At 34.8% G+C, this 19,167-nt stretch overlaps 3 protein-coding genes and 1 pseudogene across 3 annotated transcripts; 2 read left to right on the top strand and 2 right to left on the bottom strand.

Moving 5' to 3' along the window:
* The first annotated feature begins 4,161 nt into the window (after positions 1–4,161).
* On the top strand, positions 4,162–6,829 carry LOC107626514 (large ribosomal subunit protein bL28c). Its single transcript, XM_016329417.3, has 3 exons — positions 4,162–4,775; positions 4,886–4,999; positions 6,359–6,829. The coding sequence occupies exons 1-3, from the start codon at positions 4,682–4,684 to the stop codon at positions 6,589–6,591; spliced, it is 441 nt and encodes a 146-aa protein (XP_016184903.1). The 5' UTR covers positions 4,162–4,681; the 3' UTR covers positions 6,592–6,829.
* Positions 6,830–9,783: 2,954 nt separating this feature from the next.
* On the bottom strand, positions 9,784–12,108 carry LOC148575515 (uncharacterized; annotated as a pseudogene).
* A 280-nt stretch (positions 12,109–12,388) lies between these two features.
* On the top strand, positions 12,389–13,384 carry LOC107626513 (early light-induced protein, chloroplastic). Its single transcript, XM_016329416.3, has 3 exons — positions 12,389–12,594; positions 12,741–12,788; positions 12,920–13,384. Exons 1-3 carry the CDS (start codon positions 12,451–12,453, stop codon positions 13,268–13,270), a joined length of 543 nt encoding a protein of 180 aa, XP_016184902.1. The 5' UTR covers positions 12,389–12,450; the 3' UTR covers positions 13,271–13,384.
* A 1,784-nt stretch (positions 13,385–15,168) lies between these two features.
* On the bottom strand, positions 15,169–17,847 carry LOC107626512 (acireductone dioxygenase 2). Its single transcript, XM_088504395.1, has 7 exons — positions 17,604–17,847; positions 16,806–16,917; positions 16,625–16,719; positions 16,236–16,350; positions 16,029–16,153; positions 15,553–15,623; positions 15,169–15,456 (listed from the first exon to the last, which is right to left on the bottom strand). Exons 1-7 carry the CDS (start codon positions 17,619–17,621, stop codon positions 15,390–15,392), a joined length of 603 nt encoding a protein of 200 aa, XP_088360521.1. The 5' UTR covers positions 17,622–17,847; the 3' UTR covers positions 15,169–15,389.
* Positions 17,848–19,167: the final 1,320 nt, after the last annotated feature.

Here is a 19,167-nt window from a genome sequence, read left to right as displayed (position 1 = left end):
TTCAATGTGATGTCATGCTCTCACGTTTGAGTGTATTTGTCAAATTTTAAAATTTTTCGAAAATTATTTTGTCAATAATAAATGTCAGATACCATTTTATTAATGCTAAAATTTTTCGAATACCAATTTAATATTTACTTCTAGTTTAAAGATTCTAAACAAAGCATGGAAAAGCACTATTCCAAAATTCTTATCCTTTAATTGGTTTCTAATGATCTTTGGGCCAAAAAAAGGGGGACATTCATAAAGATGAATAAAAGAATGTTAGTGATATAAAAGATGAAATTTGATTTGAGATGTAAATGAGCTTGTATTGTTGTGTTTTTTTAATATTGACTTTTTTCTTCATCCAACCCCGATAATGGCTCTTCATCTTCTCCTCGGTGTGGAAATCGACCATCTTATTCATCTTCAACACATCCTTTCCAAGCCCTCCTGAAAGCTCATCATGAACCTTCATGGTCACTGTTCCAACCTACACGGCTACACCAAATTCCCAGAATAGTTTTTTCCCAACATGATTTTTCGCTGATGTCAGACTCTTCATTCTCCTCCTGTCACCTATATAACCAGCCTGTAATTCACTTATTCTTTAGGCTCATCAAGACCCTGCCCCGAACCATAAATATCTACAGGCGAGTCAAAAGCGCTTGCAGCGAAGGTATTTTTGTTTTTGCTTTCGCTTTAATTTATGCGTTGACTTTTGCCTTGAGTTTTGCGATCTTATTTTTACTGAAATGGAAAACCCTCTCTCACTTTGAAGTTCTAAGACGAAACTGTAATAACCACTTTGTATCATCATCTCCTTTGCCAAAAGAACGCGTATGGCAGCCGTGGAGTAGCCATAAACGCTGTCAAGGAACCAACGCTCAAGCACTACTACAAGTAAGAAAAAAGTGTTGAGAATGCAACCAGAAATGTAACCACAAAAAACACGATGGAGTGAGCTGAGTTTTTTATCGATGGAAAGGGATGGGTTGGTAGCGCGTTTTGTTTTGGAGCGTGAATAGTTTGTTAGGTGGCTGATACAATTCCTAATTTTGATAGCTGATTTTTAGGTATAAATAATATTTTTATATCGATATATTATAGAAAAACAAGAAAATTTATTAGAAGTGGGGGAGCAAAAATCAGTTACTAAGAAGCCAAAACTGGGAACCAAAACAATTTAAACAAAAAAAAAAAAAATCCATGTAGCTAACTATGTGGTCATGTTTCACGTCACATGTGAATTGCAAAATTATAGGGTGTTACGTTGGCGCTCCTCCACCTCGTCCCCTAGGTGGTGTTATATCCGGCGGAGGCACAATCTCAGGTCCCGGTGGACGTGGTGGCACAACCTCGGGTGGGCGTGGAGGCACCACACCCGGCTCCGGTACGGGGGTCTCCGGGCCAGGTGGGGATAGAGGTGGTTTAGGGGCATCAGGCAAGGGAATGGGATGTGGCGGCGGGGGAGGATCCGTAGTTATTTCGGGGGGGACAGTCGGATCTATTTCGGGAATTGGCAGAGTAGTTGGGATCTCCGTTGGAGCCTTTACCGGGTATTCGGGTATTTCTTCGTTCAGACCCGCTATGGTTATTAAAGATTTTGCGTTGAAGGGGGAGATAGAGATGGCCATGGATGTGGTTTTGATTTTGGCTTTGGGTGCGAAATGAGAGTATAGATTTCCCGAGTGGAGAGGGTAGACGATGCTTCTCTTTAGGATGGAGCAACACATGCTTAACGATGTCATTCTTTTTCTGTGTTTCCGATTCCTTTCTTCTCATTCGGTGCATCGCGATATATAATTATATACTCTATATGCGGATGGGATGGGATTTGCATGCTCAACACACTTGTAACCTTGTCACACACTCCCTCAACTCATCTTTCTAGGCACAACACGTAGGTGTAGTAGCATAGCCTAACATGTACGTGTTAGTCTTACTATTTCACATAAAAATTGACATTTTCATTTTGGCAAAAAATTTGAATTTGTTAAATGACGACTCATTACAAAAATATTAATATTTTTATGTAAATATAATTAAGATATAAATATATATTATATTAACTTGTTATTCAAGTATACTATCAAATCATTATAAATTAATTAATATCTAAATATATATTATTAAAAATAATTTAATTAAATATATTAAATTATATAATAATTTTAAGTTATCATCTTTTAAAAATATTTTTATTTATTTATTTTGTGGAAAAAAGTATATTCAAAGACATCAAATTTCAAGTTAATATTTAGCAACTATGAAAATAACATGGTCCGTATATAAATATTATCTATTTATAAAATGCTCTAAGATTTGTAAGTTTTATTTTACTGTTGTAAGAATTTTTATAAGGTGAGAATCACTAAATTATATTGTATATGAAGTTTGAGGATGTGATCGCTAATTTAAGAGGATTGACTTAAAATTCTCAATTTTTTGTTATGTTGGGAGTCTAGCTTAATGTTTGTAGTTATACCTAGATCAGTATTGATGACATCTTTATCTTTTATAATTTATTTAAATTGTGATAACAATGGTACTTATGATACGAGAGATAATTGTTTTTTTGGTAAGCTTGTATTGCGATGACAACTTCTCTTAGTATGTCACCAACCTCTGTAGAGGGTGGAGAACTAAATCCTATAGAAGAGGCACCGTGAGAAGATAAAGAATCTGCCATGATAGGTGAAAATAGTGGCGAGGATTTCAATTTGACAGAATAGTCCCTCAAATTTCAAAACGCAATAATATTCATCGCACTCTTTGACTTTATATTTGGAGGCCGTGACACAACAAGAATTTTTGAACATCAAATTTATATTTGGAGGTAGAGATTCGCTTTATAATTCAGCTCCAATCAAGTTTTAAGTTGGCAATCCTCCAAAATAAAGAGGAAGTTGTGTTTACTGTAAATAGTTATGGTATCTGTAGTAGAGTTGAGTATAAAGTCTTGGAATCGCATCACATCAAGTATCATAGAAAGTGTAACAAATTTGAAAAAAATTGTAATCGGTTGATTCAGATCCCTCTTTAACAAAGAAAGGATATTTAAGATGTTAAAGGAATAATGGACTTTATACACGTTTGAAACCGAGATCTCTAGATAGCTTGATAACTAATTTGGGTTGGTCGGGTGGTCAGCTCACTTGTCCGCTTAAGTAAGTGTCGGAGGTTCGAATCTCGCCTTGTGCATGCAGCAACTCATTGACTAGCGGCAGACCCTTAAATGGAGTTCAGATTCGCGACGGATTAATCCTTGACCGGTCGGGTTGAGGGATACCGTAAAAAAAAAAAAAAGCCAGCTTGATTACCATGTGATTGTTCTTTTATCTTTCCAATGATAAAAATTGATGTGATTGTGTCAATTAAAGTCTTGCAAAATATAATAGAGACAAGTTATGGTTTCAGATCAAATTACAAGAAAATTTGATTGGTAAAATAGAAGTTAGTTGCATAAATTTATGGAGATTAAGAAGATTCCTACATTGAGTTGTTAAGATAGATTCTAAGCGTGCAGGTAACTATATCAAGTAATATTGTGGGCTTGGACTAAATGTTGGAGGTCCAAAAAGGACTAGGAGAAGAATGTAACAAATATTGTTGAGGACCCGAAGAACATATACTGACCAAGTATGCTAATCGAATCAGATCAAATCTGACTTAAAAAATGTAAAAATTATACACTTTTTAATTTGAATATGGAAGAAAAGGTGGTGTTGGACTCAGATGTGGGGAATACAGGTGCTTTACAGCCATATGGTGTCAGTGAATAGTGAATAGAACTCGGACCATGCGAGTTCTTCCTTTCATAAAGAAATTGATAACAACAAACAACTCGGAGAGTCCGTTTTCTAGCTTTCGAAATTCATATTTGCCTAACAACAAGTCGGACCATGCGATTTATTAAGTAAAATTTTAAAATCAAACAACTCGCATGGTCCGATTTGTGTACTTTGAATTTTTTAAATTTTTTTAACACAAATCGGACCCTCCGATTTGTCCGATTTGTGTACTCCCATAATTTTAAAAAACACCAAAAGTTACTATGTTAAAATATATCACTCATTTTGTTTCCATATCAAAATTTTTTAACCAAAATTATATCCGATCATATAGATAAGTGTGATCTGATAAGTGCGGTGCATATAGAATAGAATTGTAGACTAGCCACTATAAACAATTGAGAGAAATAGAATAAGGCAGCACCAGCAGATCCACATGGAGAACCAGAGACAAGTCGCAGGCCAGTTTGCATTTGAAATTGAAGCAGCAGAGATTTCCACCCTCGAGATTATTCACTCTGTCTCGGATTTGAGGGGCAGCTCCACGACACAAGGCGACGAGCCCAGGAGAACCGTTCCGAACAACGTGGAAGGGGAAGCACAGACCAATCATCACTGAACGTCCATGGTCTCAATCGCAGTAACACAGCAACCGCAGGAGCTGCTGACGGTGGCTTCAGATACCATGCATTGGAGGTCACCATGGCTCTTCATCCGTTTCATCTTTCGTTAGTTGCAGGGATCCAGCTTGTGTTGTGGAACCGGGGCGGTTTTCCAAACCGGGTTCCTTTAGTGGCTTTAGGCCCAGACCAAAGGAAAAAAAACCAGGTGGATGAGGTTAGTATAGCAAGTATATAGGAGCGAAAGTGAGTTGTGTGAAGGAGAGCGAGAGATAAGAAAGAAGAATGGCAATGGCAGGTTGTGCACTAGTATCCACCTTCCCCCTCAAATTGAAGCCTCCCAAAACGAAAACCTCTTCTTCCAATCTCCTTCACCCAGGCAAGTGCAACTCCATTTCCTTGTTTATTTATATTCAATTAACATAATTTGAACTCCAAAGTCCAAACTACTAATTGTTTATGCTTCCTGCACATTTTTTTTTCTTACAGAGCTTGCCTTCGTCACTTCCCACCTCAGCGGCATCAAAATTTCGTACCACCCTTCCCCCACGCCCCTTCTTGCGCCCATCTCTCCAAAGTTCTTACCTTTCCAGCCTCTTGCTCGTAACTCCTCTACCCTTTTCCCTCAATTTCTATTTTTTACCTTTCATTGTTTGCTATCTGCCATGCACCATCTTCACTCCAAGTAGGGAAGACAAATTTAGAATTCAATAAATCGAAGATTGTCCTGTTTTGGGCCAAAAGGATTAGTGTTATCGTTCAATTCATCATAATAAAACCAATGTTATCTCTGACTAACTTCATAATAGATACTTGAGAGGTGATACATCAATTACAAGTTTCATATTCCAACCTTTTTAACATCGTAGGTTGCGTTTCAATAGTGAAACCCTTAAACCCAATCGTGATCAGTTGAAGGACTCTGACTTGTGAAATCACCTTCTTGGTCACATGATTGGACGAGGACACATTAACACATTTATTCACCCAGGATGTATCTTATCCATTTTGATGGCTCCTGATACTGGAAATATTGATGGATGGACAACTGGATCTGGAATAAAGATTAAGATGGTGGATACCCATGTGCTGTCATGATTTTAGCCAAGCATTTGAGTTCTTCAACCTGTTCATACTACAAAGTCTCCTAGTATCTCTGCTTGATTCATCCATTATGAGTTTGCTCTCTGCCAAAAGAACAGCCTTGTTTAAGCAGCTAACAAAACAAAAATCAATCATTTACATGGCCAAAAGTAACTAAGGGAGGTTGACCAAATAGCAAATTACTCCCTAATTACTATATTTTATGTTTAGCTATAAGTGGATGATTACAAAAATGTTGTGTCCTGCACCAGGCTGTTAAAGGTAGCTGATTTGAATAGCTACAACAACAATTGAGTTATTATAAAGAATACACAACCCATAAGCCGATGACTTCAACGTGATCATGTGATATTGTTTGAGTCATATGTATATTGAAGGAAGACCACCGCATTTTGTTTAGTTGAAGCTTGTGTTAATTGTTTGATACTTTGATCAGATCATTAGAAATTGGAAATAGGAAAAAGTAATCCTGAAGCTACCAACTGTGATTTTGAAGCTTCTTCGTATATTATCTTGTGGCTGGGCAATTACTATATATTACAATTTCACTTTTCTTGGACTGAAGAAACTAACACTAATATTTACTCGAGCTTCAGCCTGATCTTTAGGCGACATATGCTCTAGTTCTACCGTCTTTATTTTTTTTAAGAGGGTGACATGCATGGCTAACAATATGCTAATATGGATGTTACTCATTGATGACAAGTTAGATTATCATTAGTGGCGGAGGAACCTAATTGGAATCTGTTATGTTTTGTTGACACTTGATAGTGATCGATTATTCTATTATCTTATTTTTTATTTGATTTAATTATTATTATTGTTATTATTATTTATTTTTTTTATCTGTTTTTTCAGGGAGAGTTTGTCCTTTCACTGGAAAGAAAGCAAACAAGGCCAACAAAGTATCTTTCTCAAACCACAAGACGAAGAAACTGCAGTTTGTAAACCTGCAGTACAAGAGGATTTGGTGGGAAGCTGGGAAGCGCTATGTAAAGCTTCGGTTATCAACCAAGGCATTGAAAACCATAGAGAAGAATGGACTCGATGCAGTTGCAAAGAAAGCTGGAATTGACCTCCGGAAGAAATAAGATCACCTGATTATGGGGATGTAGTTGTATGCAAGAACAAATTCAAGTTGGTTGATATTATTTGTTGATTTTGTTTTTAATGTTACTTTTAAGGACTATGGATGATTCTAGCAGTGATTGAAAGAAGATATTGTGAGAAGCACAAACGGAAAATCTTGAGAGTTGAGAATTGATATGCACTTTGTAATGCCTGCATATTTTTAATTTAAGCTACACAAATCAGCCTTCTTACCGATTAGATATGTGTTTTATGCTCGTCTACTTTACTATTATGAATGTGTGTTTTGCCAATTGGAAATTGTAAAATTTGTGATTGTTTTGGCTAGGAAAATAAAAACATGAGAATGAGTAAATTTAAGTACTTTTATAACAAAATATATAAAAAAAAAAATCTCGAGCCCCTCTTTGTGCATGATGACTATAATAATGTATCCATAACGTGGCTTGCATTGAAGAGTCACCTTTATTTTTAGCATATCAATTATCAAGCAAACTGATACTAACATCAGCGATTAGTTTCGTGGAACTTGATTCTTCATAGAAAATGATTAGAGAAACAGAGGTACCTAAGAAATTAATTAATAAAGCATACAAGTGGTGATCAAGTTTGCTGCTAGGGGAAATTTGTACCACTTTTCTACTTGGCCCAGTTTCTTGCTGGTAAGCGTGCTAATGCTCCACGTGAGGCACTCCAAATTCTGACATTGTACTCACCCTAGAATTCAGTTTCTTATTCAACTCCAATTCAACATGAAATTTCTCTCTACTCTCTTCTGTGTTTCCAAGATATGGCTTCTGCTGCATTTATTGAACCTCTTCCGGTAGTGGAGTATGCTGCCCAGCTGCTAGGAAAAGATTTACTGTCAAGGCAATTGTCTGATGCTGTTCGCATTAAGGTACTCTATAAACACAGTTTGTTCAAACTATTTTCTTTAATGTTAATGATGTACAATTTAGGGAGCTACTATAAGATGGTTAACAAGAGAACAAGTGTAGTTATTTTTTCCTTCTGGTACTGTCCTACAATAATTTCAAAAAAAGAAAATCCTCTTTTCAACAGTTCTCTTTATAAGGACGTTATATCTTTATAGGCTTCATGTTGATGAGAACTCGACTATGAAATCAGTTGTTGAATATTTTTCAGAGATGTATGGTTTCACTATTAAATACAGTCACCTTCATTGTCTACAAGTTGGAAACCAAAAGAAGGCAAACTATTTACCTATGGAGGTAGGAAAGTTTATGGATATTGAAGTAACCAATCTTCTTGCTGATAGTTAGATTCATTATTATTACCTGCTTCTCATTCCCCAGGCTTGCAAAATTGTTGAGAAGCAACATTATACAAAAAGGTTGAACGAAAAGCAAATCACTGCTCTTCTTAAAGTTACTTGCCAAAGACCTCGCGATCTGGAAAATGACATTTTGCGGGTATCTCTAAAATTAGCTAACTCAAATACACACTCATTATTGAATCCTGGCAATAAAAACTGGATGACTTAGCTTATTAGGAAATAGGAATGTAGGGCTTTTAAGGTATGATTTTCCATGATTCTCTTAAGCAATACTAGCAAGTAGCAAGTTTGTGTTTCTATCATCTACTCATAGACTGTTAAGGCCTAACATTAAGGCCTAATACTTACAATGAAAATGAAAAAGAATGCATATATCATGATTCTAATGATACCACCCGATTGAGGAATAAATTTTGAGAGAACAAGGGACACCCAACCTAAGATATAGCCTAGTTAACACGGTTAAGTGGTTGCATCTTGTAGAATATCTTGTGTATAATATGGAATTTTGCAGAGTCAGCATCTCAAGGAGTGAACATCCAAATGACCAAATGTTAGCTTCTATGTGACAACACGAGTCAGTGCTGTGCCGTCACAAAATACAAAATTGTTTTTTATGTTGCATCAACATTCATACAACTATGCACATTTCAAACCAAAAAGCAAAAATATATGCCTTGAGTGCAGCTGGGACAGAGCACAAATAACGTCTTTATATAAAGCCAAATCCAATATTTTACCCGCTTCTGATAGCTTCTTGAGATAGTTCTGTTAGGGGGATTTAAAAAAAAAAAATAGTTAAAAAAGTGCAAAAATTTAGTTAAACAACAGACAATATGTCAGTATTAATAGCAATTGCTATAAGAAATCTTACTTTTAAGGACCCTCCATCCACATTCATAAAAAAACACTACGCTTGACATCCTCATCCGCAGAGAGTTTCCAATGGGCAAGAATTTGGTGTCCATCAATTTCTACTATGCAAGGGTGGTCCAGAGTACCTAGAACTCTTGCTTCTCCCAAAAAGTTATGTTACCAAATTTTTTATCCTGTAGGCTGAACTATCCTGAACTTCCAAAGTACGCACCTTCAGTATCATGCAAAAACATGTATATGAAACTACACTAACACAATTTAAATAACTAGTGGGAAAAGAACACCTATATCTGAAACAGGAAATAAATGAGTTAGCGACTGAATAAGCAAATAATCCACCTCCCAAAACCACCCACTAATCAACTAGAGTGATTAAAAAAAAATCACACTCTTGGCACAAGATTCAACCTCCAGCAGGACTTCGGTAACATACCTTCACCTAACTAAAGTAGTTGAATTTGACACAAGCAGAGAAAGATGGAAAGGAACAACCAAGATCAAGATTTCCTCCAGTTGAAAGAGGAATTTTGATTCGACAAAGAGGTATACACCTGAAACAAGTAGATTAGGAAGAATGACATAATAAGCAAAGACATCATTTTAAACTAAATATGCCTTTGATGATACAGACCTGCAAAAGCACTCAGGATCATTCTATTCTCTTATATCATGTGGTCTACAACTACAAGCATCAGCAAGCATCCTGATGCATATATCACCCCCTCTTAATGAGGATGATATTCCATGCACGTGCTAAAAAATCCATGTAATCTCTTAAAATCTCATAAGATATAGGGGCCTCAATGTGATCGCATAAATACTTCAAAACAATAGAATTGTATCAGATCATATGATAGGTAATGGAAGAGTTCCAGCAGAAAGGTTTACGTACAAAAATTTGGAATAAACACAACAATGATACCTTGAAAAGCAGGTTTTATGTCTGCACCACCGAACTGCTCAGCTCTAATTGGAACTATGAGATGTTGGAGAGAGTAATATTCTCTATGGTATCAACAACTTATCTAGCAGATACACTTATATCAGTGCTGCTCCCAGTTGAGCACATACATAAGGCTTCTTGTACTTTGAAGCAGACACAGACTTCCGTGTCCTTTCTACAATAGCACTTCTATTGCTGTTCCAAAATGATCTGACATGAAAAGTGCAAGCAGCGAAGCAATCCTCGAGTTGTCAATAACAGCTTGATTTTCAAGAATGTTCAAGTTATTTAAGGGCTTCAGATGTAAGATCGCTGTACTAGCGAGAGTATAATACATAATAGCATCCGACTCCTCATCCCTGTAAGAAAGCTGAAAGAGAAAAACAATTCAATCACTGTAAACAACCACTAACACACAACTACCATCAGTAGTTCAGTACTTCCACAACTAATATTATTACTACCAATAGTAATAATAACAACAAGCCTGCCTAACAAGATGACTTCACACGTGAGAAGACACCCATTTCTCTCATAGTTTTCAAGGTGCTATAATGGCAGATCATGTCCTGCATCATAAAAGCCATCTGGTAGACGGTATTCAATGCTACAAAAGGAGACCTTACTGTACTTGCAAGACAATAACAAGCTGTTATCCATTGGTTTTCTTGACTTGCACGATTTAGGATTATCAGGATCATGATCTGAATTCCTCTTTGAATTAGAAGCATACATTGAAACTTCTAAAGATGATGCTTCATACAATTCATTCGGTCCCTTCGCCAAATAGAACGAGCATGCATCTTTTGCATCTTCATTCTCAGAAAATTGTCGTCTAAACTGACTCTCAGTGCATAATTCAGCATTTTCATAATCTTTAAATTGTCATTTTCTGCATCTTCATAGGATATTCTTTTCCCATCGTCATTCAGACTTTAATTGTCTGATATAGTTTCTCTATAACTTTCAGAAGCAGGATGTTCCAGATCTTCCAGTCACAAGTTCTGAGAATCTTTTGCCTTAGGGACAGTATCACCCGCATCTTTCCACTCCTGCAACTATCCGGGCAAGGCTTTCTGCCATAAACAATGCTGGCACTTCCAGCGTTTGCCTGATTTCTGAGATGCAATACATCTAATGGGCGAAGAAGGGCTATTAAATAAGCTTGATGATGCATTATAAGTGTCTGCAGCACATTACATATCAAACAATAAATTTAGATCCATGTGCGGGAGGAACTTCTATATTCATCATTGCTTCCACCTATATCATTTCTTTTCATGTTACAAGACATCCATGAAGGAGTTTGAGAAATGATGTGCAGTTTGTTGTGCTAAACAAAAAGTATGCACACCGACGTGTTAGATGAAAATAAAAGATTTTCTTTTTCAAATGAATCTCGTTGAAGAATGAGTGACAACTTACAGCACAACAACAACATAAACCTTTCCCTAACAGATAGCACTGGCTACATGAATTAAATGGCACCATAGTGCCCTCTCTTAAACTATATGTCCATAGCCAAGATATTAAAATCTAAATCATCTTTTGTCTAATTTTTTCGTCTGAGTTTCGTCTACCTCTAAATACTACCCTAATCTACCAGTCTGGCAGTTTCCTCTGAAGATCAAATCACCTTATTAATTGAAATTCTACATAACATTGCATTTTGTTTCACAAAAAAGATGCAATTACTAAATCTATACATTGGACTTTACAAATCATAGTTAGGTACCTACAAATTTAAGTTTTGAAGTCTATGCATGGAGACAAGTTTGAGAGAATTCAGTGAAGTCAACCTCTTATATGAAAGGTCCAAATTCTACTGCTTGGACAAAGAAGTCAAAGCTGAAGGTAGTTCCCCTGTCGTGAATTTGCTTGCTAATGCAGATAACAGTGACATAGAGGAACCTTAAAACAAATAAACAAACTAAAGAGGAGCAATAAAGTAAAATGTTAAAGAGTAACAGAAAGTCAGAAACACAAGCCTTACAGAGAATTGTGGTCAATCTATGAAGGCCAGCAGAAGAAAATGAAGGAACCTTTGAAAGCTCAAGACACTGTAAGCGATCAATGGCTGAAATATTCTTTGTTCAGTTGTTGGCTTGTTGCTACTAATTATGCTTGAGTCCCTCACTGCCTTTTTTTCTTTAATTATTATGAAAATAATATTTATAAGTCTTGTGAATATTCTTAGAGCACAAATTTAATATGTTCCAGCATCATTCAATAATTATGATAATTGCTAATTGAGTAATACTAAAATAGTTATCTAGAATCTGTAGAAGAATATAATAGTATATTTTGAAGCCTTGCAGGGTTCCAACTTTCAAGAGTGCCACAGTTGACAGTTTCAATCCCAAGTTCATCGAGGCCACGTTCTGGTCCATATGTAAGCCACATGCACGCACATCTCTGGCTATTCTCATGTATGCCTGGACAAGTTAACTCACGCGACCCAAGTTACCTTTGGAGCCTAAGCCCTAAAGTATGCTTCAAGCGGAAAAAAAAAAATACCCACGCTTCATTATTGCTTCTGCCTACAATTCAAAGTTAAGTCTCTTTGCAGGAAAAATTCTCTTCAAGCCTTCCTTAGGTATTCTTTGTGGTTAGCTTAGGTGCCAAGAATAGCAATCATATAAGTACCTCTATCTATTGTATTAATTGCCATTGTAACCAGATACTCATAATAATAGTACATTCATCAGGAACAGTTCCAGCACACATTACTAACAAAATTCATCAATGGCTGCTGCTTCATCATATGCTATGCAGTCTTCTATTCTGGCCTGTCCTGTGACCAACATTTCTAACAGGTGCAGGGTGAACCAGTTTGGCATTCCAAGCCCGAGGAGGAAAGCTAGCCTCGTAGTTCGGTCCATGGCCGAGGTATTAGTTCACAAATTTTACTATTAATTAGTATTATATCACATGATGTGATCTTGTAGTTGTTGTGTTTTGTGTATTTCATCAAAGGGTTTAAGAGAAAACATATGCATTTGGTGACCATATATATCATTGGTCTTTGATCGCAGGAAGAGCAGGCACCAAATCCAGTTACACCACCAGCACCTTCACAAAGGGTGAGTAGAGAATTATATTTAAATATCAAGTTGTGAGCATACAAACAAACATCATTAACACAAGAATATGTTTGCAAATTTTTAATTTGATTATCAATCTGACACCCCGTTAACACGAGTAATAACTGCAGGTGAGCAGCAAGTTGATAGATATTCTGGCTTTCAGTGGGGCAGCACCAGAGAGGATCAATGGAAGACTTGCCATGATAGGATTTGTGGTAGCATTAGCAATGGAGGTGACCAAAGGGGAGGGTGTGTTTGTACAGATATCCAATGGCGGGATCACATGGTTCCTGGGGACAAGTGTGATCTTGTCACTTGCTTCTCTGGTTCCACTCTTGAGAGGGGTTAGTGTGGAGTCTAAATCAAAAGCGTTCATGTCCTCTGATGCAGAGCTATGGAATGGTAGATTTGCCATGTTAGGCTTGGTTGCTCTTGCTTTTACTGAATACATCAAAGGAAGCACAAGCACCCTTGTTTGATTATTTGATTAATTATGGATGTATGTATTTATAGGGTTCAATTCATAGAATATGAAAAACTCAAATGCTAATGTATCTAAGTTTAGTGGATAATAAATGATCATATTAGACGAATGAATTTGTCCACGTTGGAACCCAACAATATCGCCACAATTCATTTAAAAACTATCAACCACGGGAATGAACCTTGCTTTAGAACAACACATTGTGAACTGAACTGCTGTGAGCAGAGTGACTCTTGTTCATATGTGAAACGCAATTGATGAGTAAACATACATCTCATCTGCCAACAAAGCTAATATACAACATATTTCTTGCATCCATCCTGCATGCGACTATCAAAAAAAAAATCTAACACCTGCAAGTTAAGCATCAAATAGACCATTCCACTCTTTGGAAACAAGATGTATTATTAATATTATACTAAGATGAGGTCCTAGAATATACTAAAAACCCTCCGCTCCTTTGAAAATTTGTATTATATTGTAACATGATTCGACTGAAATGGATCAAAACAAACATACAGTGTAGATGCTTTAATTTCAAGCAGCTCATTGAAGAATTAAAGTTGGATATATGTTGATGTGGTGTTCTATTAGTATATTTTTTATGTTTGAAGGTTTTTTGTGCTCCCTCACCTCTATATATGAGACTGGTGAGTGACAACTCCAAAACAAAAAAAAAAAAAAAAAAAAAAAAAAAAAAAAAAAAACCAACAAAATCCAGAATCAATGGACTTACGAGGAGAGCACAACCTTTGTAAATTAGAAGATCGCATGGGAACGGGATGCAAATGCTCCAGTTTCTCTTATCCCCTGTTTTTTGTTTTCAGCTTATGCTTCTTTATCTTTTTCATTTTGGTTTTTGTTTTTGAACTTTTTAATCTTTTTTTTTTCAGATTTGAATTTTTTTTTTTGTAACAATTTGGTAAAATTACGAAATGAATCTTTCTAAAAATGATTATGATTTGTAAAATAAATGTTATCATAGTTTAGTATTTAATTTTTAAAATGATAATTAAAAATATAATTAACGTTAACTATAATAACACAACTAAATTTCATCAATAATAATTTAACAATTAAATAAAATATAGAGGGTAACCAATCCTCCATTTATGAGAGAGTTGGCTAAAATTCACCTAATTTTTATGTTATATATATAAAATAGGAATTACAAATATTTTTTTTTTCAATAAGAGAGACAAACTTTGGCTCTTATTGTGATCCTACCTATTTAATTAATTAAAATGAAATAACAAAAACAAAATTTATTAATAATCTATCAAATATATTTTTTCTATTTTTAAATATTAAAAAATAAAAACTACTTTTCAAGTCCTTGTTCTGAGATCTCCTAACTTTCTCTCTCATCTTCCCTTCTCTTTTCTCCAATGAAACAAATTCCTGTTTTCTATATTCTAACACAAAAACAAATTGGAGACAACCTTTTTTTGTCATTGGAATTGCTCTTAGATCCCATTTTTCAAAACTTCTTGCCAAAAGATGTTAGAATGGAGTTGGAAGAGAGTTATATATGGAATATGGTCAAACCTATGGAACAAACTAGACTCATCTCCATCCAACTAGCTAAAAAGCTAATGCTTATTTATTTTTTTATTCTTTTGGGTCCTCAAATCTCTAACTCAAGTTTAGCCCATAAACTCGTGAACCCAACTGTTGTAAACTTTAATGAACAAAGTGACATAGCACACCCTATAAACAAAACTTAGAAAGTAAAAGAAAAAGAAGGGTGGAGGTTGGGGGACATGATCCACACAGATATTAGTTCAGTGATTCAGTCACTTCTAACCTCATCTAAAACTCGTGACCGAAAAAAGAAAACTTGTCTATAACTAATTGATTACACCTTTTTTAGATGAATCCCAAATACGCCAATACAGCCAAAGAAGAACATATTATTACAATAAAATGCTGATATGCTGATGTCCATCACAGTAAAAAAACAACGCTTGCATTAAACTTTTGAACACCATCAAAGTTAATGGGTGAATAACACAAACAACATAAAGAGTAGCATATTTATCCAGAGGTAGCATTATTCTTTTGAGTTCAACTCTTGTTTTAAAGCAGTGAAATCATAGTCTTTTCATCCAATCTTAGGCAGCGGCATCAACAGTTTGTTTGGCAACATCCTTTTCCACAAAAGCCTTGATATATTCCTCTCTGCACATTGAAACCACAAAAATGAGGTTCTATGAATTTATGGAGTGCCATTGATTGTCCCGAATGTCACTCAACTCAAATCATATAAATTCATACCTCGCAGGCAGATGATCGTGTGGGCGATTGTACGGAGTCCAAATTGGTTCACCAACGAAAAATCGCAAAGCCTGCAAATGTATAAACAAAAACAAATGAGGATCTCTGCAGCCCTTCAGGATGTCTATTCATCCGAATAATAAGACACACTTAACCATTTAAAGGTAGACGAGATTCAGCAAAACTTGATGTAAATGAACATCAATTGGTAGAAGAAAATATATCAAGTTATATATTTGCATATCACAAGAATACAAGTAGAAAATATAATAATCAGATGCCTGACACCAATCGAAGTAGAAGATCCTTTTATTATAAAAATAAAAGCCTTCCAAAAAGGGAACAAGGCCATGAAGTAAATTTAATCACACTTCCCACAAAATGGGATGGACTAGTAGGAAGAAATTGACAGGTAGAAGTTCTCTTCAATTTGCGACAATGAAATGCGTATTAGTACTGTCATATACGATCAACACCTTAATGTAGTTGCTCTCATCAAGTGTGAAGCGATGATAAATTCCAGCAGGTAAGATGATCATTCCTCCTTTCTTTACCCATACACGAATCCAAGCATCATTTCGATCTCTAACATCAAAATAACCTTCAGGAAAAGCACAAACATCAGCAATTCAACATCATATGTAATGTATCGCGACAATCAAAGCAGAAGTATTTCAACAAACCACTTCCAGCTGCACAAAAGCGGATCTCCTCGTCAGTGTGAAGGTGTTCTTCAAAGAAACTCTTGATTTTTTCTTCATAATTTGGCAACTTTTCCGGGCAGACCTCACAGACATCCTGCAGAAAAAAATATGCATTTCAGGTCAAATATTCAAAAATTAACACAGGCAGAACATTGTTGGCAATGCCATAACTAGTGTACTGTTCATGTCTTAAACAAAAACATGTTATCCTTTACAATAATTATTGTTCCATGTAAGTCATAATTAAGGATGGTCGTGTATCTGCATTTTGTTGATATTTCTGATTATGTAATTGGAATGGTCAGATTGATGGTGAATAAAATCTAGAAGATAGTAAGGCAACTTTGAATCAACATATTATAACAAACCATGTAGGTATAGCCCCGTTCTTCACGGATCTTTTTCAGCTCTGGATCTGTTTCATGGTTATCAGCATCCAATCGCCAACTAAGAACTCCAAGTTCTGCATGTTAACATGGAAAATCCCAAGTGAGCGTAAGTTCCTCAATAAGCTAATAAAAAGGCAACACATTCTGCAAAGAATCCTACCGGCAAGTTGCTCCAATGACACAAACTGCTTGGGTTCTTTGTGGTGAGGAAGCCTCTGATCTTCTTCACTATCATCCATGTACCATGCTTGAAGGACTTCCTCTCGGGGATCCTGTGAATAAGTGACATTTGAAGAATCATTCCTCGTATTTTTTTCTATGACTATGACTATGAAGTCCGAATGAATAACTCAAAAATTCCTCTACATTATGTAAATAGAAATAGTAGTGATTTTAGCACAGAAAAATAACATTTTTTTCTTTTTATTTATTTATTTCTTTTTCAAATAAGCAACTATGTTTGAATATATAAATCATGAGAAACTTTCAGCGCGCTCTCTCTCTCTTCCACAAACAAACACAAAGCACACATACGAGGAGCAGAGGAATAATCACTATCGATTCACTAAGCGATTAAAGCAAATAATAAGTTAGAATTACACATTGATAGAAAGAAGCTCAACTTCAAAACAAAAGAATCTCACAATTAACTGAACACTTTTCAGCTTGCCAAAGCAGCACTATGTATGGAAAAAAAATTCTAGAATTCAATATATTTAGTTATTTATTTGTTTATTTCTCTTGAACATATAGCAGCTTTGTTATCGGCCCTTTTGAAAACAATTGAAGAAGGAAGAATTTAAGTCTCTGAAATCTGAGTGAAGGAAATAATATAGAGACTTAAAATTGAGCATCTGATGAAACAAAGCAGAAAGAGAAAGAGAAAGCAATGGATGATATTGCAGAATCAGGAAACATAAAACTTTGTAAGGGAGAAGAAGTAAGAATGTAAGATTACCTTGATGGAGGAAGCCATGGCGGTTGAGGTGTTGTTTGGGAGATTTTGATTCTGCGCTTCGTGGAGACGCTATTGTTAGTTAAAGAAAAGCAGTGTCAACCCAAACAGAGAGTTTCCTGACCAAAAAAAAACCCAAACAGAGAGTTTGCGCGTTTTGACCAACATGTCCTGGCCCCCGCTTTCTGGTTAGTTGAATCTGGACATCCTTAACACTGCATCAACAAATTAAAAAATGCCTCCTTTCAAGGCTCTCTTTGAATTTTTAATTAGTTAATATTAATTATTTTTTTAGTTTCTTCCTGAGCTTTTGATCCTAATAATTTTAGTGGTATTTCCTTTTTTTTATATAATAATTCTCTTTTATAGTGTTATAGTTGTTTTATATGAATATTTTAGATTTAGTTATATCTTTTCTTTAAATTTGGGAGAAAGATGTCAAAAGAAAAGTTTTTTATTCATAGAAATTTTTGCAGACTAGAAAAGTGTTCCATTCTACTTTTTGGAAGAGAAAAAATAAATATCCCATTATGTTACAGCATATCTGGATGGATTTAGAAAAAAATTTAATTTTATTTTTGTTTTTGTTTGTTAAAATTTTGTGTAATTCAATCAAATACCGTGTCTTCTTTTAGTTTATAACTTAACATATGAAATATTTTTTCACGGGGTTTAGCTAACATATGATGTAGGGATAAATAATAAATTTATTATTAGTAAAAAGAAAATGATTAGGAGTGGTTGCCTGCCTGCCTGCCTTGCAAGTTGCAACATTCAATTTGTATTTAATTAGTTAATTGAAGAGTATTACTCAATTAATAATTTTTATTAAAAATTGATGATATAGAATGTTAACGGCCAATATACATGACACTTAATATGTAAAATTGGACACTGAATAAATATGGTTATAAAAAATTATTAATTTAATTTATTTTTTAATTATTTTTTAATTATATAAAGCATAATTCTAATATAACCTATCCACACTAAATTAATAGATTTTTATAAATATGTTTGTTCAACATCTAATTTTATATACTAAGTGTCATGTATGATATGGGTTAAGACGAAAACGGTTAATTGAGTGACTGAAATATAAAAATAATTAATTTATAATCTTTAAAAAACAAATTTGATTGATAAAATTTTTTAAAGATAAATTTAAAAAAAAAAAGTCATCTTTTAAAGACTAATTTAACTATTAACCCTTATTTTTTATTAATACTTGATTAGTAATAATATTTTTATATATATGTTAAAAAAAGACCCAAATGCATCATGTATAAAAAATAGTAAAATACTATGCTGACTAAAATTGATAACTGAAAAGTGTTAGGACCAATAGATTTTGTGATTTGTGGCCATCAATTAGCCATCATCAGTCTTTTTTTAATGATGTGAGATTACATCTAATAGTGTGGGATCACTCACTTTCCTTTTGATGGTTAAATATTAACCAAATTTTAATAAAAATACTTATCCCTAAACTTTCTCAAAAATACTAATACTTAACTGTTGTAGTTAAGTAATTGCCACTTGCCCCCTACCCCAATTTGTAATTTTT

Source organism: Arachis ipaensis, chromosome B2 (assembly GCF_059453495.1).
Source record: "Arachis ipaensis isolate K30076 ecotype BB chromosome B2, ASM5945349v1, whole genome shotgun sequence".
Taxonomy (NCBI): domain Eukaryota; kingdom Viridiplantae; phylum Streptophyta; class Magnoliopsida; order Fabales; family Fabaceae; genus Arachis; species Arachis ipaensis.
This window is presented reverse-complemented; position numbering and strand designations above follow the sequence as displayed.